The sequence below is a fragment of the Pantherophis guttatus genome, chromosome 4 (genome assembly GCF_059756535.1).
Source record: "Pantherophis guttatus breed Tessera chromosome 4, ASM5975653v1, whole genome shotgun sequence".
Classification (NCBI taxonomy): Eukaryota; Metazoa; Chordata; class Lepidosauria; order Squamata; family Colubridae; genus Pantherophis; species Pantherophis guttatus.
Window position 1 is genome coordinate 120,433,303 of NC_142066.1, and position 12,736 is coordinate 120,446,038.

Genomic DNA, 12,736 nt, shown 5'->3' on the forward strand with positions numbered 1-12,736 from the left:
GAAACTGGTAAGGTGGTTCTCAGGAGGGGTGAAATGTAAAATTTGTTATTACCGGTTCTGTGGGTGTGGCTTGGTTGGGGGGGTGTTAATGTGACTGGGTGGGTGTGGCCAACTTTTTTTTTTAACTTTTCAAAGCATTTTTTCTAATGCTTTGAAAAGCCTCTGCCAATCAGGCAACTCAGCTGGGATCGTCAGAGAGGCATTTTAAAAAATACCTCTCTGCCGATCAGGCAACTCAGCTGGGAGTTGCCAGAGACTTTTCAAAGCAATTTTTTTTACCACCTCTTCGGCCAAGAGGTTGCAGAAAAAAATGCTTTGAAAAACCTCTGATGATCCCAGCTGAGCCGTGCGATCATCAGAGGCTTTTTTTTTTTTTTAACTTTTAATAGCATTTTTTCTTTGGAAGAGGTTGTAGAAAAAATGCTTTTAAAAGTAAAAAAAAAAAGCCTCTGATGATAATGCGGCTCAGCTGGGCATGGGGAGAGGGGGCGCAGAGATTTTTGCTACCGGTTCTCTGAACCACCCGCCGCCATCGCTACTGAACTGGGAGCATTTCACCCCTGGTTCTCAGGTATTGTTGGGTTTCAAGTTCCATAATTCCTCACATTTTGCTGTGATTAAGAGCTGTGGTTAGAATGCAGTACTGCCAGCTACTTCTGCTGGCTGCCGACTGCCTGCAGTTTGGCAGTTTGAATCTCACTAGGCTCAAGATTGACTTAGCCTTCTAGCCTTCCAAGGTCAGTAAATGAGGACACAGATTGTTGAGGGCAATATGCTGACTCTGTAAATGACTTACAGTGGGCTGTAAAGCACTCTAAAGCCGTATATAAGTCTAAGTGCTATTGCTATTTTAAGAGCAGATTTAAAATATAGCTCAACAAAATCTGAAGAACCATATAGTGGTCCTTCATGGCATGTTAGCAGTGGTGGATTGCTCCCGATTCTATCCTGTTTTTGTGAACTGGTAGTAAAAATGGTGGGAGGCTCCGCCCACCCTCCCGGATGTCATAATTGATGATCTGCGCATGTGCAGAAGCTTCTGCGCGCGTGCTCCCGTTGTGAACCGGTAGTTAAGGTAAGTAGAACCCACCCCTGCATGTTAGACATAGCAGACTCTAATTAATCTTTATAGTCAGTAAAGCAGTCCCACTGCATAATAATATCTAAATGTTTAGAAGATGATTAAATAGTAAATTGATTAATAATAAAAATGGCAACCATGATGGGCTGCTACTTGGTACTTCTCAGGGTGATTTTACTATCCTATTACACATCCAAGCCATCAGGTGCACAGAAACTGAAGGAAAAAGCTAAATCGTTAAGGCACATTTTGAGACAAGACTTTTGCCAGCTGCAAGATATTGGAAATAAATTGTGAGATGTAAAGAGGGAGCAGATCAGCAGAAGCCATTAATGATGTTTGGAAAGCAGTGCAGTGCTATGGCCCAGATTTAGAGCACCACTTGGGCCATGAAGTATTTCCCGAGGTTAATGGCTTTGGACTGGTGGTTGCCATTTCTTTTTTCCTCCCTGACTTATGTGCATCCATGGATGGTCAACAGAGACAGATGGTACTCCAAAGAAGGCTTTATCTTGATTGTAGAAAGTCTGAGATACTGGTTGCTTTCTTCAATTGGCTTTTACTCTACGAAAACTCTGTGACATTCAGGTAGCTCTGAAAGTTGTTTCAGAACAGTTGTATACTGAATGAGTCTTATAAATACTGAAAGAATTCATAAGAGTGCAGTTACTGGCAGCAAAGACTTTGGATTCCATTGGCTTTAGTCGTTATGTCTTCTCACTAAAAATTTCAAAAGGCCATCTTTAGGATTGGAGTTTGGTTTGGAGTCAGAGGGCTATACCTGGGTGACATTAGGATTCCCATTGTCATTTGGGGATAAAAATGGACCTGGGGGGTCCATGGAGTTTCAGAACGGCAGAGTGAGTCTGAGGGTCATGGCGGGAGGAGGGGGGAAGAGGGTTTAGAAAGGGTGCCGGGGAAAGAGGTGAAGGGCCTGTCTGTTGTGGCTCCGACCCCTGAGCCCATCTTATCGGAGGAAGAAGGCTCCGAACATGAAGGAGAGGAGCCGGCCAGGCCTCCCTTTCCAGGCCCCTCCTCTCTGGCAATGCCTCAGGTGTCTGCCGAGGGAGAGGAGATTGACCAGGAGTCAGGTGTCCCCAATGACAGTGATGAGAGTGATAAGTCGTTCCTGGATCCACGCCAATGAAGGCGAGATAAATGTTTGCAGCAGATGAGGAGGCGTGCCAGGGATTAAGCTGAGTCACTGGACCACACCCCACAGGCTATATAAGAGAGTGTGGTGGCCATTTAGATTCTGTGACGGACAAAGCTAACTTCTGGCACTTTGTACAACGCCTGATCTGCTGAAGGTTTCATGTTTGAGCTGGACTGTTTTGAAAACTGTGTGTATTAGTTGGTGTTATCTGGTGGAGGAACACTCCCTCTTCTTGTAGTAAAGCACTTGGCAGACTGTTATCGTATTGCTGCCAAGTTCCTGATAACGAACCTTGTGTGTGCCGAGTACTTCTTTAACCCCTGGCTGGCTGTTTGTGTGTGTGTGGGGACGGGGACAGAACACTGTCCATTAGCACAGTGGGTGGGAGGGGTAGATATGGCGGGCGCAGGGGGCCGTATTATGTTCGGGGGGTATGCACCCGCTACTTGCAAGCGATGGCGCGCTCCGGCCCCCATGGCGCTTCCTGTAACCCCGGTTGCACAGAGCCTCAGGGCCCGAGCCTTCGGCTGATGTTGTGCAATGTCAGGTCTGCTGTAAATAAATCCCCCCTCATTGATGATCTAATCCAGGAGGGGGTGCCTGGTGGGGATTATGGAAACCTGGTTGGGCCAGGAGGGGGCTGCCCCTCATTGAGATGTGCCCACCAGGTTTCCATGCATTTCATCAGCCGAGGGCTCAGGGGAGGGGCTCAGGGGAGGGGCGGTGATTATTAAGGAAGGTCTGGATCCGAGGGAGGCCACTGTTCCTCAGGTAGCCGGTTGTGAGTCCCTCCTTGTGAAGTGGGGGCATGGGGTGCAGATGGGCCTACTGATCACGTATCTGGCTCCCTGCCATATGGCAGCAGCCCTGCCTGAGCTGCTCGACATAATAGCTGGGGTGGCGGTGGAGACCCCCAGACTTATGGTCATGGGGGATTTCAACCTGCCATCTATCGGTGAAACGTCGGAAGCAGCTCGGGAGTTCATGGCTTCCATGACGGCCATGGACCTGACCCAGTTAGTTCATGCCCTCAGTCACATCGGGGGACACACACTGGACTTGATTTTTGCCTCTGGTCAATGGCTGAATGATCTTGATTTAGGGGAGTTAGTCATTAATCCCTTGTCATGGACAGATCATTCGCTCCTTCGGATAGACTTTCGGGCCGCTTCCCTTCGTCACAGGGAGACGGAACCGACCAGGTGGTTGGATGGACCCGGATAGGTTCCTGACGGAGCTTGGGCCATTCCCAGAGGCTCTGGCTCATGACTCGGCTGAAGAACTGGTAGCCGCCTAGGACAGGGTGGCTGCCGGAGCTTTGGACCACGTTGTGCCTTTGCGGCCTCTGACCCAGTGCCGATCTCAATTAGCTCCTTGGTTCTCCGAGGAGCTGAGAGAGATGAAGCGCCGGAAAAGACGCGTAGAGAGTGATTGGAGGGCCAGCCGCACCGAATCTGACCGGGTACTGGTGAGGTCTTATATCAAGACCTACCTAGTGGCAATAAGAGTGGCGAAATCTAATTATTTTTCTGCTCTTATTGCATCTGCAGAGAACCGCCCAGCCGCCCTGTTTAGGGTGACCCGCTCTCTACTGCAGGCGGAAGTGCGGGATGATCCCTTGCAGGGTAGAGCTGAGGATTTTGTGCAATATCTGCATGATAAAATCGCTCCGATTCGGGATGGCCTGGACTCCGATTGGGTAGCCTCGGATGGGAGGATAGGGGCGGATCTTGAGAATGTTATCTGGGAGGAGTTTGACCCTGTGGCTCCCGAGGACGTGGACAGGATTTTGGGGAAACTTAATGCTACCACATGTTTATTGGACCCGTGTCCCTCCTGGTTGGTGCTGGCCTCCCAGGAGATTACACGAGGCTGGTTTCAGGGGATTATAAATGCTTCTCTGAGCGAGGGTGTCTTCCCAGCCACCTTGAAAGAGGCAGTGGTGAGGCCCCTCCTCAAGAAGCCTTCTCTGGACCAGGCTGTATTAGCTAATTACCATCCGGTCTCCAACCTTCGCTTCGCAGCGAAGGTTGTTGAGAGTGTGGTGGCGTGACAGCTCCCTCAATACCTGGATGAAGCTGTCTATCTAGATCCATGCCAGTCGGGCTTCAGGGCGGGATACAGCACAGAAATGGCATTGATCGCATTGGTTGATGATCTCTGGAGGGCTTGGGACAGGGGTTGTTTCTCAGTCCTGGTCCTCCTAGATCTCTCAGCGGCCTTTGATACCATCGATCATGATATCATGCTGCGTCGGTTGGGGGAACTGGGAATGGGAGGCACCGTGATGCGGTGGTTCTTCTCCTTTCTCTCTGACCGTACACAGTCTGTGTTGATGGGGGGGACAGAGGTTGACCTCGAGGCACCTTACTTGTGGGGTGCCGCAAGGGTCAGTCCTCTCGCCCCTCCTGTTCAACATTTATGTGAAGCCACTGGGTGAGATCATCCATGGTTTTGGGGTGGAGTGTCAACTGTATGCAGATGACATGCAGCTGTACATTTCTACCCCAGACCACCCCAATGATGCCCTTGATGCGATGTCCCGTTGCCTGGAGGCTATGCGGATCTGGATGGGGAGGAACAGGCTCAGACTCAACCCTTCCAAGACCGAGCTGTGGTTTCCGGCACCCCGATATAGCCAACTGATACCATTGCTGGCTATTGGGGAGGAGATCTTGTCCCCCTCAGAGAGGGTTCGCAACTTGGGCGTCCTCCTGGATACGCGGCTGTCTTTAGACAATCATATGACGGCCGTGGCCAGGGGGGCTTTCTATCAGGTTCACCTGATTTCCCAGTTGTGTCCCTTTCTGGATTGGGATGCCTTACGCACGGTCACTCATGCCCTTGTCACTTCCCGTCTGGACTACTGTAATGCTCTCTACATGGGGCTCCCCTTGAGGAGCACCTGGAGGCTCCAACTGGTCCAGAATGTGGTCGCACGAGTGGTTATGGGAGTGACTTGTCGCTCCTGGGTAACACCTCTCTTGTGCGAGCTGCACTGGGTCCCAGTGGTCTTCCAGGTGCGTTTCAAGGTGCTTGTCACCATCTTCAAAGTGCTCCATGGCTTAGGACCGGGATACCTACAGGACCGCCTTCTACCACCGAATGCCTCCCACTGTCCGATACGCTCTCACAGAGAGGGCCTCCTCAGGGGCCAAGCAATGTCAGCTAGCGACCCCCAGGGGGAGAGCCTTCTCTGTGGGGGCTCCTGCCCTATGGAATGAGCTGCCCCCGGATATAAGAAGGATCCCCAATCTCCATGCCTTCTGTCGTGCTCTGAAGACTCTATTGTTCAATCAAGCCAGCCTGACCGAATAAATTAATGGGTTTTAAATTGGTTTTAAAGGGGTTTTAGCTAAGGAATTTAATAATGGCCAAATTGCTTTAATTTATTTTAACAGTTTTTAATTTTATGATGGGTTTGTTTTAATATGGCTGTACACCACCCTGAGTCCTTCGGGAGAAGGGCGGTATAGAAATGTAATAAAATCAAAATCAAAATCAAATCAAATCATTTGAATTTTGAATGAGAATAGCATGGGAAAATAGGTGGAAGTGGGGTTAGAGGGCTGATTGAAGGGCTTCAAATTCTGGAAATATTTTGACTGATTTGGCCCAGGTAGATGGCAGAGATTTTTGGGCTGTAGGGGGTAATGCAGTCCAGAATGGGCTTTTGTGAAATGAAAAATGAGTGAAATGAGATTATAGTTGGCACTAAGAGGTAAAATGGAACACTGAGACCAGGCCAGGCCTTGGAGAAGGAGGTTTTGATAGCTCTTACTAATCCCCTCCCTCAGGTTCTTCACAAGAACCAGGGATTCTGGCTTGTCAATTGCAAAGGATAAGAATCATACGTTAAGTAGTGGCACAGAAAACTTATTCAAGCCTATACACAAGAATCTAGTTAACTAAAGATCAGTGCTAAACTGGTGCCAGATAAGGGTCAACAGAATTCATGAAGAGTTGGACTTAGACTCTTAAGGTGATTACATATTTAATTCTGCCCCCTAACTCTGCTGGCTTTTCTCTTACATTGTTATTGAATGCCGGGTTTGCCTGTAAAAAAACATCAAAACCCACCCACAATTTAATTGTGGATAGGAGGCTACCTCTGGTTTTTATTTCAAAAACCTGGAGGAGGGGCCGGTGTCTCTAGGGAGTCTGCTCCTGGGATTTCAGGTTTAGCATTAACTGGGGTCCTAAGATACTGTAGAGGGGTAGTTGTAGTCATCCATTTCACTTTGTCACGGTTGTTCAACCTAATTGTTGAGATAATGATCTTATTTCCCAGTCTGGGGATGTTAGGACAAGTTAATCAGGCTTCCCTGCTGAGGAATCTGGAATGGGCCAGATAACTATGGACCTAATGCAGAGGGACATTGAATTTGGGTCCTTATTATGGATAGTTCACACACTAATGGCTGCAGAGTTTAATATACAACTCTCTCTGCTGTGAAGAAGGATCTGTTAAATCAGTCTGTCCCAGATCTTCAAAGAATTATTTGGTTTTTCAGAAGGTGCTTAGGAACTGAGATTCTGATGGACAGTTTGATTGAGACCATGAACATTAGTTAAAGGGACAACTAAAGTGTTTGACCAGAGTGCAGTAACTCTCTTCTCATGGATCCTTGGTTAACTGAAAAACTCAGAAACTTGGAAGTCACAGAGCATATGGCTATCCCCATACTCTTCTCCTTCCCTTCTTTTAGGGTGCTCCTCTTTCAGAGTTCAGAAAAGCAATTAAGTCATTATTATTCTATCCAAAGTGCATGCTGGTTTGAACATTTAAATTACCAGACTTGTGTTTTTGTACACCTTTCTTTTGAATGCAGTATTCTTTTGATACTGTATTTATTTTATGAGAGAGTTTATTATTGTTTTTGAGGATGGATTTTGCTTGGTGGTATTTTTGATTGGAAGCTGCCCAGAGTCTTCAGAGAATGGGTAATATACAAATAAAGTAAAAAATGCATTTAATTGTTTAGACTACTCTTATATGGAATCAATAGATTGGGTTTACCGCAAGCACTTAGTCATTTTCTAAGTTAAGCACTGTTAACCAATAATAATCTAAATATAAAATATTAATTGAACTGTAGCTGCATAAAGTAAAATAAAGGTTTATGTATAACTAATATGCCTGGGTGAGTGATGTAGCTCTTCAACTTTATCTTTTCACTTCTTTCTTTCTCCAGTTCAGGGTCTACTTTTGGTTATGTACATTTAAAAGTCCTTTTTTCTAAGTACTTATTTCTTGATGAGTCAGACTGAAACCTGTAAATAAAGGAAATGCATGTTCTCTCCAAACAATAGAAGGGCGAGGAACTGTTGAATGAGAACAGCTGTGTTGAATAATGCCAAGTTAGTTCAAGTGCAGGAAATAACTGCAAAGGGTGCACTTTTGGTCAAAGATAGTTTATTTCAGTTAGTTAAAATAATATGTAAAAGTTGTACATAAGGCAGTGAAAGATGTTAGGAGGTCAGGAAACTGATAAAAGGGTATATATATATATATATATATATATAAATTACAATCCTGTATAGACTTTCAAATTCCTTCACAAATTGGGCCAATGTGAGTTGCTTATTTGTGAGATTTATATTGGAGACTCTTTTCTATTTATCCTTGCTTAGTCGAGTTTGTTGATAAGTGATTTCTGAGAAGACGTTTAATGAAATGAGGGAACTCTGTGTGCCAAATGTGATGAAAATTATATATTTTCCCCATATCTTACCCAATTTTTAAAGATTTATAGCTTGGTCATAACCTTGCTGAAGTTAAAATACTTTTTCATGAAGCTAATACCTGTAGCATTTAATTAATGCTATAGTTCAGCTCTGTTGCATTCAGTGGAGCATACATCTCAATAAATATAATTAGGCTTGCAGCTGAACTTCATTCTGGTCTTAAATTCGGAATGCTGGAAAGAGTAAATTCCATCTGTTTCCATTACTGTTCCTTGATTAGGCAGCAGACAAACTATGTGGTAGTTCCATTGGAAACAACATAAATAGTAAAATTAATTTATATATATATTCCATCAGCATATTTATAACACATTTTTTTTGATGTGCTAGATGCAGAGAGAACTGGCAACTGTTCTGGCTATGAAAGCAAGAAAATCAGGTGAATATACCAAGTTTTTGTCTATATACAACATTTTTTAATATAATCAAAGAAAGAAAAACTAGAATTGATTGTCTGAATGTGACAAAAAATATTGTTGATATTTGATATCTGATATATATATGTCAGATATTTTTCATTTTTTATTCAGACAATTAATATTTACTTGATGTATTTGCTTGATGTATTATAGGTAGTCCTCAATTTACAGCCAGGAATTGAGCCCAAAAATTATGTGGATAAGTGAGACAGTTGTTAAATGAGTTTTGGTCCATTTTACCACTTTCTTGCCCCAGTTAAGGGAATTACTGCAGTTGTTAAGTGAATAATACAGTTTTTAAGTGAATCTGGCTTCCCCATTGAGTTTGTCAGAAGGCAAAAAAAAGTAGCCACATGATCTCAGACACTGCAACTGTCATAAATATGTTGCCAAGTATTCAAATTTTGATCACGTAACCATAGGGATGCTGCAATGGTTGTAAGTGTGAACATTGGCGATAAGTCATGTTTTTTCAGTGGTGGTGTAATTTGAAATGTTCACTAAATGAATGGTTGTAAATCAAAGGCTATCTATTGATTTATTCTGTTTGCTTGCATTTTTATATTTTATAAATTAGTACATTGCCTTAATTTGAAATATAGGTTTCAATTTTGAAGGTGATGTTTATTTTCATTGTTTAAGTAGTTTATCTAGGATCCAAAGTATATTTTTCAAAATTGTCAATATTTACCTGATTTTGTAGAAATTGGTCAAAATAGGAGCTCTGGGATATTTGTTATTGGGAGAAACCTTGCTTGCCTATGAAAACAGAATCTCTTCTGGTCTCATGTAAAGTCATTGAAAATAGATCACGTTTTCAAAGGAAAAGCTGTTAAAAATTTGAAATGGATACACAAAAGAAATGCCCATTTCACAATAATGTGAAAGCTAAAAAGAACAATCAGCTTGTTCTATCCCTGTTCCCATGGGTTATTTATATCAATTACATTTAGAAGCAAATTTGTGTATCCCTTGAAAGCACAAAAGAAATGCCCTCTCAGTCCCTGTAATTAGTGCTAGTGCTGTGAAATATTCTCTGATGGTAATTTCTAAAATCCCTTTCAGTTGAGCTGTCCAGTTTGAGTTATATCCCAACATATCTGGAAGATGAAAGGATAGGGAGAGCTTCAGTAAGAATTCATTATGTTTCAGAGAATTTATTAAGAAAATATTAGCCAAAAAACCCATCAGAGAACAAAGACGTTTTTCAAACCAAGCAAATGCCATTGCAGTAAAATATTTGTTTATAATATTTGTTTATAATATATATAATATAAATATATATTTATACATTCCTTATAAAAATAAATAAATATTTAAATATTAAATATTTTAAAAATTATAAAAGAAATAATGTTAGTACTATGATTGTGGTAAAAAACTCAGGCTTTAAAGTCATTTGGGGGTACATATCTGACAAAACACATATTAACTATCACAGCAGATAAAGATAGTCTTTCTTCCATGTTTAATGAATGTGACTAATTTTAGTTTATCCATATCAGACTCATAAATATTAGTTATCCATGTTAGTCAGAATAAATTATTTCTAAATAAGCAAAGCAAAGCATTATAATGATATTCTGCAGGCATGGCTTCTTTGTCTTGTGATTAATGAATCCGAGTAAAGAAAATGATCTTAGTGTACATTCTTTATAATAGGGTATCAAACAGGCCACATCACAATTTTTAAAATTTGAATTTCAAAGGCTTTTTTTGTTGGCTAATTATTTTATTTTGGAAGTGATGAGATTTTACTAATGTCCCTAAAATTAACATTTACAATTATTCCTACCCATTAAATTGTGGTACTCATTAAGCAGGGTGCCCATTTAATGAGTCTAATCCCTGCTCTTCCAGTTGTAGTTATGAAGTGGAGCATAGGTTGTCTTGAGTGGGGGAGGTGTTGGGAGGTCTGGCAGAGGCCCACACTGCAGTACCTCCCTGCTTCACACTTGCCTGATTTTGCCTCCCAAGATCTTCCCCTACTCCCTACTCCCTGAGGCATCCTGTCTTCCACTTCCTTCCATGTTGGGTTCCACAGTCTTGGGCCTTCTCCCCTGAGTCACACCTCACTTTCCAAAGATCGTCTTTGGGAAAGACAACTGGCCAATCTGTCCCATAGTTTTCCTATCCAGGAGCTGCATGCTGCCATTACGTAAGCAGGCTTCACTTTGAGAATGGTTGCAGTTCTCATGATCTGCAAATATGGTTGCTTCCAAAATGATGCCTGCTTCTGGAAAGTTATCACATGGCTACTGGATAGGAAAATCACACAGCAGGTTGGACAGCAGATTTTCCTTCCCAAACTGATTTTTGAAAAAGGTAAATAAAGAAAGCAGTAATGAGGAAAAGGTGTGGGACTCAGAAAGGAAGCAGGCTCAAGGTCAGCAGAGTGGGATGGGGGGGAAAGTGGGAGGGTGATGCCTTTAGTCATGAGGGCAGTCAGGTTGTCAAGCACCTGAATTTTGTTCATGTGACCATGGTGGCTTGCAGCAGGTGTAACTTCCTGTGCAGGTTGTAAATCCCTTCTTTCAGCGCCATCATGATTTTGAATGGTTGCTGAACAGGGGTGGGTTCTAGTTACCTTTACTACCGGTTTGCATTGCTCATGCATGCGTGCGCTTCTGTGCTTGCGCAGATCACTACCGGTTCTTGTGAACTAATCTGAACTGGGGGCAACCCCCCACTGTTGCTGAATTAATGGTTGTAAGTTGAGGACTATCTATATTTTTGTACACATCTATTAATGTTAAAAATACAAAAATTTGAGATGAAGAATAACAATTCAACTAATGAATGGTGTTAATCCAGCAATCTTCTTTTTCTTTTCCATTTAACTATCTACTGCTTCTCTAGTTAATTGTGCACTTTTTCAAAGCAAAACCATGTTCTGTTTGGATTGTTAATGGTGTTTTGGAAGCAGTGTGATAAATGCAGTTTATCAGCACTTTTAATATTTGTTTGGTGCTTTAATATTGAGTGTAATGCATAAGATAAACATCTGATATGGCTGGTGGGAAACTTTCCCATGTTTTTATTGTACATACAATTTGAGCTCTATAATAATTGGAAAGTTCAGTTTACACAACCTAGTGCTTTCTGGATAAGTTAGACTCCATGCTAGCTGTGAATTTTGTACTCCAAAACATCCAGAATATACAACATTGGTGAAAGCTGTTATCTTCTTAAAAACTTTGAGTTCTTTTCCTGTGTGAGTCAGTGAAGGGAAGCTTTCTCCAATTCACGTTTCCAACAATTGATTTGTCTTGCATTTTATTATGAGCTTTACAAAGTAGTTAGTATTGATATTAAATGTTCACTCTGTAAAACCTAAAGAAAGGAAGCTGATACTTTCCTTAGTTATATTGTTCCATTATGTTTGGCTGCAGAATATATACGGTACGAATAATTAGTCTGTGTTTAAAATTTTATCTCTGAAGTCTATAGTTTATAAATTTAAATTATAAATTTAAAAATTCACTTCTGTACAATATAGCAGACTTGAGTTTCCCAACCTGGTGCACTCCTGGTCCAGCTAAATCTGCATAGTGATGTTAGGGAAGGCCATTGTAGGAGAACCAAAGACTATGGGTTGAATTTTAATACTGAGATAAGTAGATACTTAGAGAAACATATCCTGTTCTTGAGTGAAAGTACCCAATACGCTAAAATATTCCTGTTATGATAACCATCCCTCATAATATTGCACTTTAGTATACATTTTTCATGCATTGAGTTCCAGGTTATTCTTTTTGTTAAAAGTTCCTCTATGCTTTCATAACTGGTTAGTGATAGCATCCATAATTTCTATTCAGAGTCTTTAATCCTAACATTTAAACAAAATCTAGAATCTGCATGTTGAAAAGCACCTTTGGAACTAGAATCTGCACATAAACTTATGAACAATACCCTTCATAATTCAAGTTTTTCCTCAAACATACTGCAGCTAATTCTGATAATAGACAAAAGCATATTCTTGGGGGTTTCTTTTTAAAATCCATTGTAAACCATCTTGTGGAAGTAAGTTTAATTTCAATTCCATTTTACATAGATTTCAATTTGGCATAGGATTTTTTCTGGTAAACCAATAAAAGTCAATAATGGAACTACTAGGAAGTAATCTTCATTTTAACTGAAATAATGCATAATTATCTTAAGTGAATCTTCCATTAAGAACAGATAAGACTATGCTTATTGAAGAAATTAAACAAACCTTGCTTAGCAAGAATAGTAATTAGTTAAGTATACCCAGAGTCTTTTTGAGCAAACCTTTACTCCATTACTTGTTTTATGTTAAACATCTTGAAGGAAAATGCTTCTTGTCCACAA

At 41.7% G+C, this 12,736-nt stretch overlaps 1 protein-coding gene across 2 annotated transcripts in view; it reads left to right on the top strand.

Moving 5' to 3' along the window:
- The window catches only part of RAPGEF5 (Rap guanine nucleotide exchange factor 5), a 135,423-nt gene that overhangs the window by 26,438 nt on the left and 96,249 nt on the right, over window positions 1-12,736 (top strand). For both annotated transcript variants that reach the window (XM_034402445.2, XM_087892702.1), the window contains one exon: window positions 8,316-8,364. In XM_034402445.2, the coding sequence (XP_034258336.2) occupies window positions 8,316-8,364 (49 nt within the window). The remainder of the gene's footprint in view (window positions 1-8,315; window positions 8,365-12,736) is intronic.